This window comes from Hylobates moloch, unplaced genomic scaffold (assembly GCF_009828535.3).
Source record: "Hylobates moloch isolate HMO894 unplaced genomic scaffold, HMol_V3 SCAFFOLD_265, whole genome shotgun sequence".
In the NCBI taxonomy this organism is placed as follows: Eukaryota; Metazoa; Chordata; class Mammalia; order Primates; family Hylobatidae; genus Hylobates; species Hylobates moloch.
In genome coordinates this window covers 22,107-39,611 of record NW_026652540.1, presented here as the reverse complement: position 1 = coordinate 39,611, position 17,505 = coordinate 22,107, and the positions used below count along the sequence as shown (strand labels likewise).

Sequence of the window (17,505 nt, the reverse complement as noted above, 5' to 3'; positions counted from 1 at the left end):
TTTGTGTCTCTGTCTCTTCCCATGTCCGCGTGTCTCTCTCTCTCTCTCTGTCTCTCTCCCCATCTCCCCCTTGTCTCCATCTCTGTCTCTGGATATCTCAGTCTCTGTTTCTCTCTCTCTTTCCTCTTCTCTGGCTCTCCCTGGGAGCCAGTGCACCCTCCTCCCACACACCTTTGTCTCCACCCCTGGCAGGGGAGACCTGGAGGAAGAAGACCCCCCACCCGCAGAGTGGGCTCCCCCAGGCCTGGAGTCCTCTAAACCCTCTAAACTCCTCTCCCCACTTCAGCAGAGCTCCCCTGCTCTCTCCAGTCCTCCCAGCCGGCACCCACCCCAGCTCTCCCCTGAGAACCCAGCCCGCCTCCCCCTGCCTTGTTTCTGGCATTCTGAGGCCGGTCCTTTTTGCAGTTTAACTGGTAGCCTTTGTAGTAGAGATGAGACCAGACCTCCCTTCAATCTAACCTCCCCAGTCTTCCTCGTGTAACTGAACCAGTCCTTCCTACCGTCTAACTTCCATACCTCTTGCTGTTTGTCCAGCTCTTGATTCATTCATTCTTGTTGGTAATTACTGAGCGCCTTTCCTGCTCCGGGCAAGCACTAGGTACTGGGTTAGACCAGGCCAGTCCTTCCTGCAGTCTCACTTCCATCCCTTTCCTGGTGTGCCAGCCTCACACTGTCTCAGTGGGGGGTGGGTCTCAAAAGCTTCTCCGCTACCTCTTGGGGGGTGCTGAGAGGGCCCTGGCCAACACACTGTCTGCCTTCCTTAAGAGAAGGGGGCCCTGGAGAAGGTGGGCAAGAGAGTGAGTGATGGCAAAAAGGTATGAGGCTGTGCCTGTAGCCCTGGTCTGTGTGTGTGCGTGTGTGTGTGTGTGTGTATGTGTGTGTGTATGTCTCCCTGGCTGCAGGTGAGGTCCCAGCCCTGTGTGACAGTGCCCACGGGGGGGCTTCAGATGGCTTTAAAGAGCACCAGGTTAAGAGCCCTGTTCCTCCTCTGGACTTCAGTTTACCTATTATCAGTGTATCACAGCCTCGAGCACCCAAGCTCTGTGGTGTGATCCCCACACTGGACCATTTTGAGGTGGCGAGAGCGCCTGCGCTCACGCTGGGGCAGTAAACGTGCATGTTTAGAAGTCTGAGTCCCCAGCTAGGTCCTGCAAGGGCCAGGCCCCCAACACAGGCACAGTCAGAAAATCACCCTCCCCCGCCGCCCCACTGTGGAGTGGTAGCGTGAAGGATATGAGGGAGGGGTCTTACCTGGCACGCCAGACTGCACCCACCCCCAGGCATGCAGTCCGGTTCTTCTGACCAAGGACCTAAGAGGCACGTGAGGCAGAACAGGGGTGCTCACCGCCGACCCAGCTGGCTGCAGGCCCACGAAGGGAGGGAGAGATGGCCCTGGGAGACAGTACCTGCCATCTGCCCTCCCCGCTCCCACCCTGGGCTCCACCTGATCCTTTTGCCCCTGTATTCTAAAAGCAGATTGGGTTTCAGGGCTGCTGGTGGATGGAGAAGCAGAGGCAGGAGCCGGGAGCAGAGGGAGCCCACGGTCCCCGGCGTCAGGGCTCAGACCTCTTGGTCATTCATTTCACAAATATTTATCTAGTGCTTTCTCTCCCTGACTGCTCCTGCCGCAAGGCCCCAGCGAGAAACCAGGTTTTGCAGGAAAAGGGGATTGCACTAGGCTGTGCTTGACCCAGCCCCTGGGCGAGGAGGGTGAGAACCCCCATCACCTAGCTGTGGTCTCCCTTGAGGACTGCAGCAGGAGGGACAGGTGGTTAAACCTGAGAGAGGACTTCCCAGGCCGAGGCTTCCTCCCGGAGAGAGCAGGGTTTGGTTTGATGCTTTAGAAGAATTCCTGACTCCCGGCTGGCCCCTGTTTCTCCTGAAAGCCGGGGAGGCGGAGGGAGAAGGGAGCATGAGCCTTTGCTTTGGCTCCTGGTGGGTTTGTAATTATGCCTAAGTTGTTGCTAATTAGGGGGCTGCTAATTAGACGTATCATTAGGGGCCTTGCTGAGGGGGCTAATTGTGCGGTGGCCCTTTAAGAATCACCCCTCTTCCCCACCCCTGCCTGCACACAGACACACACACACACACACACACACAGGCACACAGGCATGCTCCTCGCTTGCTCTCTCCTTCTTGGGAAGTTCTGCCAACACGCTGCCTCCCTCCCCCAGAGGAGCCAGCTCCCAGCCCATGGGTATGTGGGTGTGAGTTGGGGACAGGCTGTGGGTTAGACTCTCAGAAGAACTTTTCAAGTAAATGGAAGCCCCTGGAAGAAATGAAGCTGGTGGCAGAGGGGTCTGGGAGGGTGGAGGCTCCCAGGACACCTCTCCTCCTCTCTCCTCCTCTTTTGATAAGCCACTGGGTTACCATGGCAACATGAGGGTGGGGCAGAGGAGCTCAGAGTCAGGGCCACTCTTGGAGAGGCGACCTGGGAGCTAGAGTTGGTGCTGGATGATGTGGGCAAGTTCCGTAACCTCTCTGCGCCTTGGTCCTCTCACCTGTGGAATGGAGGGGCGCTCCCCGAAGGGGGAGGGTGTCATTTTGGATGGGGTGTTCGGGGAAGCTGACATCAGAGTGGAAACCCGAAAGGGAGGAGGGAGCAAGGCTAGCGGATATGAGGGGAAGAGTGGGCGGGGCATGGTGGCACGCGCCTGTGATCCCAGCACTTTGGGAGGCCAAGGCAAGTGGAGCACCTGAACCCAGGAGTTCAAGAACAGCCTGGGCAACATAGAGACTCCCGGCTCTACAATAAATTAGCTGGGTATGGTGGTGCACGCTACTTGGGAGGCTGAGGAGGGAGGATCACTTGAGCCCTGGAGGTCGAGGCTGCAGTGAGCTGTGATGGTGCCACTACACTTCAGCCTGGGTGGCAGAGTGAGACCCCATCTCAACAAGAAATACATAAATAGAGAAGTGTGTTCGAGGAAGGGGGAACAGCAGGTGCCAGGGCTCCAAGGCAGAAGCTTGTCTGGTAAGGCTGAGGAGCAGAGGGGAGGAGAGGGTGGCTGAGGCAGACTGGGTGAGGGGGAGAGGGTGGGAAAAGAGGCCAGAGAGGGAGTTGGGGCCAGATTGTGCAGGATCTCACGGGCCCTGGAGAGGACGTTGGTGCTGGGAGTGAGATGGGAGCCATGGGGGGTTCTGAACAACAGAGGGATGATGCAAGCTGATTTGTGGGCTTTTTTTGTTTTTGGTTTTGTTTTGTTTTTGAGACAGAGTCTGGTTTTGTCGCCCAGACTGGAGTGCAATGACATGATCTCGGCTCACTGCAACCTCTGCCTCCCTGGCTCAAGCGATTCTCATGCCTCAGCCGCCCGAGTAGCTGAGATTACAGGCACATGCCACCACACCTGGCTAATTTTTTTTTTTTTTTTTTTTTGTATTTTTAGAAGAGACAGGGTTTCACCATGTTGGCCAGGCTGGTCTCAAACTCCTGACCTCAAGTGATCCACCTGCCTCAGCCTCAAAGTGCTGGGATTACAGGCGTGAGCCACCGTGTCCAGCGATTTGTGTTTTAAAAGGAAACCCAGATAAGACACGGTAACAGCCACTCAAACTCAGCACCAGAGGCAGGGAGAGAAATAATGAAACAGTAGAACCCCCACACCCACAAATGGGACAGAAAGCCCAGCACAGTGCCTTAGATGTCACAGCCCCTTAGGAACTGCACCACTTACAGAGCCTGGGGAAAACCCCAGGTCAGACGCAGGCAAGCTGGAGATACTGACGCCTGCTATCACCTTGGGGAGGGACATGAATGAGACCCTCCAGCAACCCCTCCCCAGCCCCACTTGAAACAGACAAACACAGCCCAACACCTGCCACAGCCCAAATCCTGAGCAAGAGCTTTCAAAGGGCCGAGTTGGAGACCATTTGAATCTCCTAACAAACTCAGAGCCTCCTGTCCCTGCCTCTCAGTGAATTTTGCAGTTTGTGTGCTTTTGTGCTTGGCTTCATTCAGCCATTGTGACATCTGTGAGATTCATCCATGTGCTGGGTGCAGTAGCAAATAGTTCACTCCCTTTTCAGTGCTCTATAATATTCCGCTGTGCAAATCCTCCAAACTTATTTCTCCATTTTACTGCTGATAGGCCTCTGGGTTGTTTGAAGATTGGTGCTATTATAAATAAAGCTGCTATGAACATTCTTATTTTATTTTATTTGAGATGAATTCTCACTCTGTCACCCAGGCTGGAGTACAGTAGCGCCATCTCAGCTCACTACAACCTCTACCTCCCAGGTTCAAGTGATTCTCCTGCCTCAGCCTCCTGAGTAGCTGGGGTTACAGGCTTCTGCCACCCTGTCCAGCTAATTTTTGTGTTTTTAGAGAGACGAGGTTTCACCATGTTGGTCAGGCTGGTCTCGAACTCCTGATCCACCCACCTTGGCCTCCCAAAGTGCAGGGATTACAGGCATAGCCACTGCACCCGGCCTGCTATGAACATTCTTGTAGGTCCTTTTAGTGGACATAAGGACCTATTTCTCAGGCACATACCGAGGAGCAAAACTGCTGAATTGCACGACGCGTGGTGTTCAGCTGTAGTTTCCCGAAGTGCATAGACCAATTTGCATTCCCACCAGCAGCGCATGGGGGTTCCTCTGTCCTTATCTTTCAGTCTCTCTCTCTCTCTCTCTCTGTGGGTCTCTGTCTGTCACTCTCTGTGTCTCTGTCACCCTCGGTCCCCATCCTGCCTGCATTGGTCCTCAGCTTCTCCCCCAACCCTCCTTCCCCAATGAGCTTTGACCTTTGTGTGACAGAAAGAGGTTTGCTTCCCTCACCCAGACCTCCTCCTCCTCCCCCATAGGACCCCACCACCCCCCATGGCTCCCCTGGCCTTGGTGGGGGTCGCACTCCTCCTGGCGGCTCCCCCATGCTCCGGGGCAGCCACCCCAACCCCCTCCCTGCCGCCTCCCCCGGCCAATGACAGCGACACCAGCACAGGGGGCTGCCAGGGGTCCTACCGCTGCCAGCCGGGGGTGCTGCTGCCCGTGTGGGAGCCCGACGACCCGTCGCTGGGGGACAAGGCAGCGCGGGCAGTGGTCTACTTTGTGGCCATGGTCTACATGTTTCTGGGAGTGTCCATCATCGCTGACCGCTTCATGGCGGCCATCGAGGTCATCACGTCAAAAGAGAAGGAGATCACCATCACCAAGGCCAACGGCGAGACCAGCGTGGGCACCGTTCGCATCTGGAACGAGACGGTGTCCAACCTCACGCTCATGGCCCTGGGCTCCTCCGCACCTGAGATCCTGCTGTCAGTCATCGAAGTCTGCGGCCACAACTTCCAGGCGGGTGAGCTGGGCCCAGGCACCATCGTGGGCAGCGCTGCCTTCAACATGTTTGTGGTCATCGCCGTGTGCATCTATGTCATCCCAGCTGGCGAGAGCCGTAAGATCAAGCACCTGAGAGTCTTCTTCGTCACTGCCTCTTGGAGCATCTTCGCCTATGTCTGGCTTTATCTCATCCTTGCTGTTTTTTCCCCGGGTGTGGTCCAGGTGAGCAAAGACCCATAGATGCTTTCTTGGTGCATGTGTGTCTGCAAAATCCAGAGAGGTACTCTTGGCTTGGAATGTTGATTGCTGTATTTGTAGAAATGCACGCCCACATCTGAGAGGGCTGCCAAGTACGGTTGTGCAGGTCACAGACTACACAAGGGGATTGAGCCAAACAGGGCAAGTTCTGCTGGAGGGGCTGGAGTCCTGCTGATGCTACCCAGGCGTATCTCTGGAGGGTGCAGCGAACATTTATTTGTCCAGAGGGACGCACTGTTTTGCACTTAATAACAGTATGCTCATTTGGAAGGGGCACCTTTTAGCTCCCAAAAGGGTGTTGTATGTACTAACAGAGTCCCTGTGATCTGTGTAATGAATGCTAGGTATGTTCACATGTTTTCCTACACTCTCTACCTTTTATATAATTGATTCCCGCTTTTGCAATAAGACATCCTTCATTCGCATAATTCATAATACCCTTGCATATAATCCAGTCTTGTGTTTTCTGACATTGCTAATTGGCTTGAGTAACTTGGTGCAATTTGCATAATTTATCCATGGGCTCGCATAGATACATACCTACATCTGCATAATTTAGCCATTTGCCAGATATGTAATCATGGTTCGCATAATTCATTCATTATTCATCATCAATTTCTGATGTTGGGATAATTTATGCCAATTTAGTGTAACGTATACTCCCATCCAACCCAACATCGATATAAGCCCTGTGACCGCTTTGCATAATTTATTCCAACAGTGAGACAAAATTTAGACCCACAGCTGCATAATTTATACCTATATTCTCATAATCATTAGCCTTTCGCTCACCCCATGTCTTAACCCGCATACTATGTAGTCTTCCTTGACAACGTTTGCCTAATGTATTTCCCACAACCCCATGACTGCCTCCTACATTTGCATAATTTATTTATGGGCCTGGCCTAATTCAGTCACACACATGCATAATTTATTTGCAGGTGTCCAGGATTCATTCACACATGTGTGTAATCTATTTTTGCCTATCTGTCAGGTTTCTGCCAGTTACAGTTTCTTCCCAGGAAGGATCTGAAGCTAGAGATAGAAAAATGCCTTGTGGGTTTTCTGTGAAGGAGGATATATAACGGAGGGATCAGAAGCCACAGTGAGGAAAGGGGAGGACAGTGGCACCAGAAGACAGGGCTCCTGAAAGAGGGAGAGAGAAATAGGAGAGAGTTTCCCATCTGCCATGGTGAAAAGTGTGCAGTGATATATCATACAGTTTAAGGTGTTGTTAAAATGAATGGTGTCCTGACTTAGGCTTTCAAAAAGGCATTTGAGGCTAGGTGTGGTGGCTCATGCCTGTAATCCTAGCACTTTGGGAGGTCGAGGCAGGAAGATCACTTGAGGTCAGGAGTTCGAGACCAGCCTGGCCAACATGGTGAAACCCCATCTCTACTAAAAATATAAAAATTAGCCTGGCGTGGTGGTGCCTGCCTGTAATCCCAGCCACTTGGGAGGCTGAGGCAGGGGAATCGCTTGAACCTGGGAGGCGGAGGTTGCAGTGAGCCGAGATGGCCCCACTGCACTCCAGCCTGGGTGACAGAGTAAGACTCTTTATCTAAAAAAAGAAAGAAAAGAAAGAAAGGAAGAAAGGAGAATATAACAGATATTTCGTTACATCCCCTTTATTTCTGCTGATATGAAATTCTTAGGTAATCAAAGAGAGATCTTGTGGCCTCAGAGTTTGATCCATGCACCTGAAGCCAGAGATTTGGGTTCAAATCCCATCTCTGCCGTTCCCTCACTGTGTGACCTAGGGCAGATTCATTATCTTCTCCAGGCCTCAGTTTCCCCACCTGTAAAATGGGGATCATGAGAGTGCTGACTTCATAGGGCTGCCATGAGGAATAACTGAATTGTTCGGTGTGGGAAGACTTAAAATAGTCTGCCTGGAACAGAGTAAATGTTAGCTATTCATTAACAAACTCCCCTATGCATTTGGCTTCCCAAAAAGTCAGTATAATGTCCAAACTGTGTTATAAAGATTTATATTTCTTTCTTTTTTTTTTTTTTTTTGAGATGGAGTCTTTCTCTGTCGCTCTGAGGCAGCGATTCTCCTGCCTCAGCCTCCTGAGTAGCTAAGATTACAGGTGTGTGCCACCACGTCAGCTAATTTTTGTATTTTTAGTAGAGACAGGGTTTTGCCATGTTGGCCAGGCTGGTCTCGAACTCCCAACCTCAAGTGATCTGCCCGCCTCAGCCTCCCAAAGTGCTGGGATTACAGGCATGAGCCACTGTGCCCTGCCTAAAGAAAAGGTTTCTGGACCAGGCGCTGTGGCTTATGCCTGTAATCCCAGCACTTTGTGAGGCCGAGGTGGGCGGATCACAAGGTCAGGAGATAGGGACCATCCTGGCTAACACGGTGAAATCCCGTCTCTACTAAAAATACAAAAAAATTAGCCAGGCGTGGTGGCGGGCGCCTGTAGTCCCAGCTACTCGGGAGGCTGAGGCAGGAGAATGGCGTGAACTCGGGAGGCAGAGCTTGCAGTGAGCTGAGATCATGCCACTGCACTCCAGCCTGATCGACAGAGCGAGACTCTGTCTCAAAAAAAAAAAAAAAAAAAAAAGGAAAGGTTTCTAACAGAACAGTCTGCATTTCCACCTGGAAATGCTTCATCACAACTACCCTCATGACATGACAAGGGAGCCAGATGCAGGCATCTATTTATAATGAATAAGTTGGGCTTCAGAGAAAGAAAAAGATCAGAAACCATTACATGCAAGAAGTCTAGGCAGAGGAGCAGGTAGCCACGAGATTTAAAACAAGTGTATTTGGAGTATGTTAAACTATATAGGAAAATACTTCATATAAGATATACATAAGGTCAGGCACAGTGGCTCACGCCTGTAATCCTAGCACTTTGGGAGGTCGAAGTGGATGGATCACCTGAGGTCATGAGTTCGAAACCAGCCTGACCAACATAGTGAAACTCTGTCTCTACTAAACATACAAAAAATAGCTGGGCATGGGAGCACCTGTAATCCCAGCTACTTGGGAGGCTGAGGCAGGAGAATCGCTTGAACCTGGGAGGTGAAGGTTGCAGTGAGCTGAGATTGGGCCGCTGCACTCTAGCCTGGGTGACAGAGTGAGACTCCATCTCAGAAAAAAAAAAAAAAAAAAAGAAAGAAACTTAAAAAAGGTATACATAGGCCGGGCGCAATGGCTCACGCCTGTAATCCCAGCACTTTGGGAGGCTGAGGTGGGCGGATCACCCGAGGTCAGGAGTTCAAGACCAGCCTGACCAACATGGAGAAACCCTATCTCTATTAAAAATACAAAATTAGCCAGGCGTGGTGGTGCATGCCTGTAATCCCAGGTACTCGGGAGGGTGAGGCAGGAGAATCGCTTGAACCCGGGAGGCAGAGGTTGTGGTGAGCCAAGATTGCACCGTTGCACTCCAGCCTGGGTAACAAGAGCAAAACTCCGTCTCAAAAAAAAAAAAAGAAAGAAAGAAAAAGAAAAAGAAAGAAATATATAAAACAGAGTTATAAATTCTAACTATCATAAACAGTGTTTTCACGGATAAGAACGTTAGTGGCAGGTTCTGAAATGAGCCGGCATATGGGACATTTCTGTATTGTGTGGGACTGTCCCATGAGTTGCTGGATGTCATCAGGCCAGGAAAGGCCAAGACCATGTCCCCCTCCCTAGTGATGATGGAAGCCCACAAATACCCCTAGATTTCCAATACTGTGTCTCAGGGGTGTGCCTGCTCCACCGAGACCAGAAAATGTCACAGTGCCCTCCCAGGCTGGACACATTCTTAGTGGGTGCTCTAGAAAGACATTGTGAATCGGCTAGAATCACTTTTCATTGACCTGCAGGGAGGAAGGAAAATCTTAGGGGTTCGAGATTGTCCTCTGATGAATAGAGACTCCCTCGCAATATACATAGTGGTAGGTTCAATTAATACAAGGGAGAGAGTTCATTTCACAGCTTGCGCCTAACATTCAGCTCCTTTTCCCAAATCTGCCTGTTGGCTTCATGCGGTTTTACTATTTGCAAGTCTTGTCTGTTCTCTGAGCCATCAGTAAACATAGTGATAGCCAGGTGTGGCAACTGGATCTTAGATATTTTTCCTACCAGGCTCATTTTAAGATACTTTGGGGGCCGCCTTTTTTTTCTCGAGATGGAGTCTCACTCTGTCTCCCAGGCTGGAGTTCGGTGGTGCAATCTCAGCTCACTGCAACCTCCACCTCCTAGACTCAAGCGATTCTCCTGCCTCAGCCTTCCTAGTAGCTGGAATTACAGGCACACACCACCACACCTGGCTGATTTTTGTATTTTTAGTAGAGATGGGGTTTCACCATGTTGGCCAGGCTGGTCTTGAACTCCTAAGTTCAAGTGATGCACCCACTTTGGCCTCCCAAAGTGCAGGGATTATAGGCATGAGCCACTGTGCCTGGCCTTCGGGGGCCTTGTCATCGTAAATACTCTTTTTTTTTTTTTTTGAAACTGAGTCTTGCTCTGTGGCCAGGCTGGAGTGCAGTGGGGTGATCTCAGCTCACTGCAACCTCCGCCTCCCGGGTTCAAGCGATTCTCCTGCCTCAGCTTCCCAAGTAGCTGGGATTACAGATGCCTGCCACCACGCCCAGCTAATTTTTGTATTTTTAGTAGAGACGGGGTTTCACCATATTGGCCCTCGTGATCCACCCACCTCCGCCTCTCAGAGTGCTGGGATTACAGGCATGAGCCACCACGCCCGGCCCATAAATACTCTTTAATCTTTTCTTCTTCATCTTTGATGAGAAAGGTAACATTTGAGTCTTTCCATGAATATCTTCAAGGCAAACCCTTGAGTCTTGCTGGATGCTTTCCATGTGCCAGGCCTGTGCTGGGCCACCAGCAGACTGAGTCTTGAGCCTCTGTGAGCCCAAGATAATAGTACTAAATAATGACGATGGCGATGTTCTTTTTTTTTCTTTTTCTTTCTTTTTTTTTAAGATGGAGTCTCATTCTGTCACCCAGGCTGGAGTGCAGTGGCGTGATCTCGGCTCACTGCAACCTCCCCGTCCCGGGCTCAAGCAATTCTCCTGCCTCAGCCTCCCGAATAACTGGGATTACAGATGCACACCACCACGTCTGGCTAATTTTGTATTTTTGGTAGAGATGGGGTTTCACCATGTTGGCCAGGCTGGTCCGAACTCTTGGCCTCAGGTGATCCACCCACTTTGGCCTCCTAAAGTGCTGGGATTACAGGCGTGAGCCACCACGCTTGGCCAGGCAATGTTAATTTCACATCTTGAGTCTTTTCCATGTGTCAGAAACTGAGAATGCTGTGCGCTAGGAATGCATGTGCTCATTCAGTCTTGGAAATGTCCCCATTGTATAGACCAAGAGATGAGACAGCCATCCCTGTGGGAGAGCCAGGCTCCCAACTCAGTGCTGCCCTGGCTGTGCATGGGAACTGGTTTTATGAGGCAGAAGAGCCAGATGTGTGTCTCTATTGGAGGCACAGCCTGTCCGTGAGGGCTAGGCAAATGCTAAGGAGGCACTGGCAGGGGTCATGGGTGGGGAACTGAGGGCGTTTGGGTGAACAGAGAGCAGGCCCTGGATGATGGGCGAGGTTTGGAGAAGTGGAGGCACCCCTCAGGTGATGGGGGAGAAATGGAGCAGGCAGAAAAAAGATGGAAGGAGAGAGAGGCCAGAAGAGACACAGGCTCTGTCCCTTGACAGCAGCTGGGACCACAGGGTGGGGATTGTCTGTTGCTTGGTAGTGGATGAGGATGTCTGGGTTCCTGGCACCTGGGCAGCTGGGCATGGTTCTCAGCATCTAAAAGGTGGACAGATGGATGAATGAGGAGACTAGGAGAGAAAGAGAACACATACACACATACACACGCACGTGCACACACACACAGATGGACACACACATGCACACACGTACACACACATGCACACACATACACACGCACACACACAGAAGGACACACACATACACACACAGACGGACACACATGCGCACACACGGACACAGACATGCACACACATATACACATGTACACACAGAGGACACACACAGATGACACACATGCACACACACACACATACATGCACACACAAGCACGCACACACAGGACACACACGCACATACACATGCACATACACATATACACATGCACACACGCGCACGCACGTGCACACACACAGACAGAGCGAGAGAGAGAGGGAGAGAGAGAAAAGTAGCTCTGGAGAAACACAGATATTGAGAAAGAGAAAGAAACTCACAGGGAGGGAAATAGATACCTACCAATAGATAAAAAGAGGGACATGGAGACAAGGAGACCGAGGCGACAAGAAAAGAGAGGGAGCCAGGGAGAGAGACAGAGGAGGAGGAAAGGCTAAGAAAACCGTTGAGACAGAGGCAAGGAGGGAAAGAGACAGCGGCACACAGAGAGCGATGGAGAGAGGCAGAGACAAACAGGGACAGAGAGAGATAGAACGAGATGGAGAGAGAGAAAGAAATGTGGGGGGATGGGGAGAGGCCACAGACAAAAAGGGAGGACAGAGTTAAAAAGAGATGGGAGGAAGTCGAGGGAGAGAGATGGGGAAAGGCAGAGGTTTACAGGGATAAGAGGGAAATAGAGAGTAAGTGAGGAACAGAGAGACAGAGATGGAGAGGACCAGGAGCAAGGAGAGAGAGAGAAAAGGGGGTGGGGAGAGATAGGGAGAGGCAGAGATGAGCAGAGACGGGGCGAACAGACAGAACGAGATGGAAAGGGGTGGGAGAAAGGAGAGAGAGAGATGGGGAGAGAGATGAACAGAGACAAGGGAAATAGAAACTAAGAGAAGGACAGGGGAAAGGAGAGAGAGAAACGGGGACGGGGAGAGGGAAAAAAATTAGCTCTGGAGAAACACAGGTATTGAGAGAGAAAGAGAAAGAAACTCACAAGGGAGGGAGATGGAGATCTACCAAAAGATATACAAGGACATGGAGACATGTCCAGACATGGGGAGAGGCAAGAGCCAAACAGAGACAAAAAGGGAGGGACAGAGATAGAAAGAGATGGAGGGAAGGAGAGAGAGAAATGGGGGGGAGAGAGATGGGGAGAGGCAGAGATGAACAGAGACAAGAAGGAGGTTGAGAGAAACTAAGAGAGGGACGGGAAAGGAGAGAGAAATGAGGAGGAGAGAAGTGGGGAGAGGCAGAGATGAACAGAGATAGAACGAGATGGAGAGAGATGAGGGAAGGAGAGGGAAAGAGAGAAATGGGGGGAAACGGAGAACTCGGGGGAGAGAGATGGGGAGAGGCAGAGATGAAGAGAGTCAGAGACAAAAAGGGAGGGCCAGAGATAGAAGAAGACAGAGAGAGATGGGGGAAGGAGAGGGAGACAGAGAAATGGGGGGAAGAGAGAGATGGGGAAAGGCAGACATGAACAGAGACAGAAAGAAGTGGGGAGAGATGGGGAGAGGGGAGGAAAGAGAGGCAGAGATGAACAGAGATTGAGATGGTGGGAGATGGGGGAAGAAGAGGGAGAGAGAAATGGGGGAACGGAACTTGGGGAGAGAGACATGGGGAGAGGCAGAGATGAACAGTCAGAAAGAGGTGGGGAGAGACGGGGAGTGGGGAGGAGAGAGAGATGGGGAGAGGCAGAGATGAACAAAGAGACAGAGCTCACGCCTGTAATCCCAGCACTTTGGGAGCTCGAGGCGGGAGGATCACAAGATCAGGAGTTCAAGACCAGCCTGGCCAACATGGTGAAACCCCATCTCTACTAAAAAAAAATACAAAACTTAGCTGGGCATGGGGGCGCATGCCTGTAATCCCAGCTACTCGGGAGGCTGAGGCAGGAGAATTGCTTGAACCGGGACCCGGGAGGCCAAGGTTCAAGGTTTGGTGAGCCGAGGCTGCACCACTGCACTCCAGCCTGGGCTACAGAGCAAGACTCTGTCTCAAATAAAAAAAAAAGAAAGAAAGAAAGAAAGAGAGAGAGAAAGAGAAAGAAGGAAGGAAGGAAGGCGGGAAGGAAGGAGGGAAAAAGAAGCAAGGAAGGAAGGAAGGAGGGAAGGAAGGAGGGAAAAAGAAGCAAGGAAGGAAGGAAGGAAAGAAAGAAAGAGAAAGAAAGAAAGGAAAGGAAAGAGAAAGAAAAAGAAAAAAGAAAGAAAAGAAAAAGAAACAGAGAGGGATAAGGAGAGACGACGGGGCGGGGTTAGGGGTTCGGGAGACAGATGAGTGGCAGAGGCGGACAGAGACTGAGACAGAGGGGTGGGGAGGGAGAAGGCGGCCCGCCCGGCCTCGCCCTGACGCCCGCCGCCCGCAGGTGTGGGAGGCGCTGCTGACCCTGGTCTTCTTCCCGGTGTGCGTGGTATTCGCCTGGATGGCCGACAAGCGGCTGCTCTTCTACAAGTACGTGTACAAGCGCTACCGCACCGACCCACGCAGCGGCATCATCATAGGCGCCGAGGGCGACCCCCCGAAGAGCATCGAGCTGGACGGCACGTTCGTGGGCGCCGAGACCCCGGGTGAGCTGGGCGGCCTGGGCCCGGGCCCCGCCGAGGCGCGCGAGCTGGACGCCAGCCGCCGCGAGGTCATCCAGATCCTCAAGGACCTCAAGCAGAAGCACCCGGACAAGGATCTGGAGCAGCTGGTGGGCATCGCCAACTACTACGCGCTGCTGCACCAGCAGAAGAGCCGCGCCTTCTACCGCATCCAGGCCACGCGGCTGATGACCGGCGCCGGGAACGTGCTGCGCAGACACGCGGCGGACGCCTCGCGCAGGGCGGCGCCGGCCGAGGGCGCGGGCGAGGATGAGGACGACGGCGCCAGCCGCATCTTCTTCGAGCCCAGCCTCTACCACTGCCTGGAGAACTGCGGCTCCGTGCTGCTGTCCGTCACGTGCCAGGGCGGCGAGGGCAACAGCACCTTCTACGTGGACTACCGCACTGAGGATGGCTCGGCCAAGGCGGGCTCCGACTACGAGTACAGGTGGGTCCCCCGGGGTGGGGGGTGTGCAGGGGGCTGGCGCAGGCCGTGGGTCCCGCCGTCCGGCGGCCTCCAGGCTCATCGCCTCCTAACTGCCTCCTGCAGGAATCATTCGTTCATTTGTTCATTCATTCATTCCTGAGAGCCTGCTTTGTGCCAGGCGCTGCTCTAGACGTGGGCACACACCACTGGGCCAGGCAGAGAGCATGGCTATCCGAAGGCTACCCCTCCCGCCTTCATTATCTACCTCTGGGTTTTTGTTTGTTTGAGTTGAGTCTCACTGTGCTGCCCAGGCTGGAGTAAGTGGCGCATCTCCGCTCACCGCAACCTCCTTCTCCCAGGTTCAAGTGATTCTCGTGTGAGGCACAAGCCTCTTGAGTTGCTGGGATTATAGGTGTGTGCCACCACACCCGGCTTATTTTTGTACTTTTAGTAGAGAGATGGGGTTTCACCATGTTGGCCAGGCTGGTCACGAACTCCTGGCCTCAAGTGATACACCTACCTCAGCCTCCCAGAGTGCTGGGTTTACAAGCGTGAGCCATCGTCCGGCCATGTTCTATGTTTTATTGTCTGGTAAAACAGCTGTCTCCTCATGTACATAAGAACATTAATGTTTAGTGGGCACCTACCATGTGCCAGGTGCTGCCCCCAGGCACTCAGGGCACATGATGAATGAGACAAACTCTCAGTCTTCACACCGCTCCTCCTGCATTCTTTATCTTTCATGGTTTTGTGCTGATGCCACACTGTTTTAATTATTATAGCTCCATTATGTGTATTGCTACCCGGTAGAACAAGCCTTCTCCCACCATTACTAAAGTAAAAATGCTTATTGAGCATGCACTATATGCCAATGGGTATACCACGGGGAACAAGGAGCTAAGGTCCCTGCCCTCAAATTGCAATGAGGATATAAACTACTAAACATATAAAAACTTGAACTGGCAATAAGTGCTATGGAGGAAAATAAAATAGGAGTGGAGGAGACAGACGATGGCTAAAGGTCTTTGGTTCTGCCATAAAGCAACCCACCCATCACCCTCTACCATATCTCACAGCCCCAGTCCCTCTCCTTACCCCTCTCCTTGCAAATCTGTGATATTCTCTCATTCACCAGTTCCTCCTGAGCACCTACTGTGTGCCAGATGCCTTTATTTAGGGGATCAACCTAGAACAATAGCCAAGATAGATAAGATCTCTGTCCTTATGTGGCCCACAAAATTCATCTATTTGTAGTTCTTCTGTCCATGCCACACTATTTTAAGACTTACAGCTTTACAGTATGTTCGTTTCAATGATTTTCACCAGCCTACATCATGCTTTGAACAGTATGTGTTGTTAATACATGCGTAAGTCTCCCCTTTCCTATAATGACATTTATCATGTATCTACTATGTGCAAGAAACAAACATCTGGCACCGGCGACTAGTGGTGAACAAAACTCATAAAGTCCCTGCTCAAATGGAGCTCACATTCTCCTGGGAAAGACAGGCAATTAGGAAGTAAACACTGATTACATAAAAATGCCAGGTAGTGGTAGGAGCTGTGAAGAAAAATAAATCAAGAGACAGGGAAAAAGAGGGCCAGTGGCTGAGCTTTTCGGAGGTTCTACCTGCTCAGTAGCCTGGCACTTCCCCCTTTAATCTTCTCCGTGGGGTACAGCTGAGGCCGAACTGTTCCCAGATCTTTGGTTCTGCCATCAAGCAGCAGCCAATCCATCATCCCTTTAACCCTTCTTTTCCTGGGACTCAGTTTGCTCATCTTCTCTCCTCTCCTCTTCTCTCCTCTCCCCTCTCTCTCCTCTCTCTCCTCTACTCTCTCCTCTCCTCTCTTCCTTTCTTCTTTTTCTCAGAGTTTCGCCCTTGTTGCCCAGGCTGGAGTACAGTGGTGCGATCTCGACTCACTGCAACCTCCACTTTCCGGGTTCAAATCATTCTCCTGCCTCAGCCTCCCAAGTAGCTGGGATTACGGGCACCCGCCACCACACCCAGCTAATTTTTTGTATTTTTAGTAGAAATGGGGTTTCATCATGTTGGCCAGGCTGGTCTTGAACTCCTGACCTCAGGTGATCTACCCACCTCGGCCTCCCAAAGTGCTGGGACTACAGGCGTGGGCCACCGCACCTGGCAGTTCTCTGTTTCATTGATCTTGAGTTCCACCACTGTGTGCCTGGCTGCCTTTCACAGCCAGTCTTCCCTCTCTGCCCTCATCACTTCTCTTTCCAGTGCTTGGACATTTGCAGGTCTTTCCCTCCACCTCAGTCAGTCCAAGATCCTTTTGTCTGCCCATCTCCATCCACCTTTCCTACCCTGCCCACCCCAGCCTTCCTGGCTCACCGCAGCCTCCACCTCCTGGGCTAAACTGATCCTCCCACCTCAGCCTCCAAAGTAGCTGGTACTACAGGTGCACGGTGTGCTGTGCTCCAGCCTGAGTGACAGAGTGAGACACTGTCTCAAACAAAACAAAACAAAATGCAGCTGTTCACAGGTCTTTGTTCCATCACCCTATAGCATGGGATCCCTTTGGCCACTTGGTCCATCCTCCTGCAGTGTACCACATCATCCAGATGCCCTCAGTTGAGGGAACTGCATTCACCATACTGGGGCCTGCTTTCAACTATCTTTTCCCCTTTCCACTCCTACCCACCCCTGTTCCACATTGCTCCCATCTAGAGCCCTGAGGCTTTGCGGAAGGAAGTGAGTACAGGTGTCACCTGCTGGGATAACAGCCCACTTTGTCACTTACAAATGACCTCAGGACCAAGATTGTTTTTTATTGTTTATTTTGAGACAGGGTCTTGCTCTGTCACCCAGACTGGGGTGCAGTGGCACGATCACAGCTCACTGCAGCCTCAACCTCCTGGACTCAAGTGATCCTCCCATCTCAGCCTCCCAGGTAGCTGGGACTACAGGTGCACACCGCAGCACCCAGCTAATTTTTATATTTTTTGTAAAGATGGGTTTTTGCCATGTTGCCCAGGCTGTTGCGGTTTTGTTTTGTTTTGTTTTGTCTGAGACAGTCTCACTCTGTCACTCAGGCTGGAGCA

The 17,505-nt window shown here is 51.7% G+C and overlaps 1 protein-coding gene across 2 annotated transcripts in view; it reads left to right on the top strand.

The window, feature by feature from the left end:
- Nucleotides 1-43: 43 nt before the first annotated feature.
- The window catches only part of LOC116464199 (sodium/calcium exchanger 2), a 39,562-nt gene continuing 22,100 nt past the window's right edge, over nt 44-17,505 (top strand). Inside the window, exons 1-2 of one of the 2 annotated variants that reach the window (XM_058435012.1) lie at nt 44-5,496; nt 13,798-14,462. In XM_058435012.1, coding sequence (XP_058290995.1) covers nt 4,822-5,496; nt 13,798-14,462 — 1,340 coding nt within the window. In that variant the 5' untranslated portion in view covers nt 44-4,821. The remainder of the gene's footprint in view (nt 5,497-13,797; nt 14,463-17,505) is intronic. The other variant, XM_032147486.2, reaches the window with a different exon arrangement.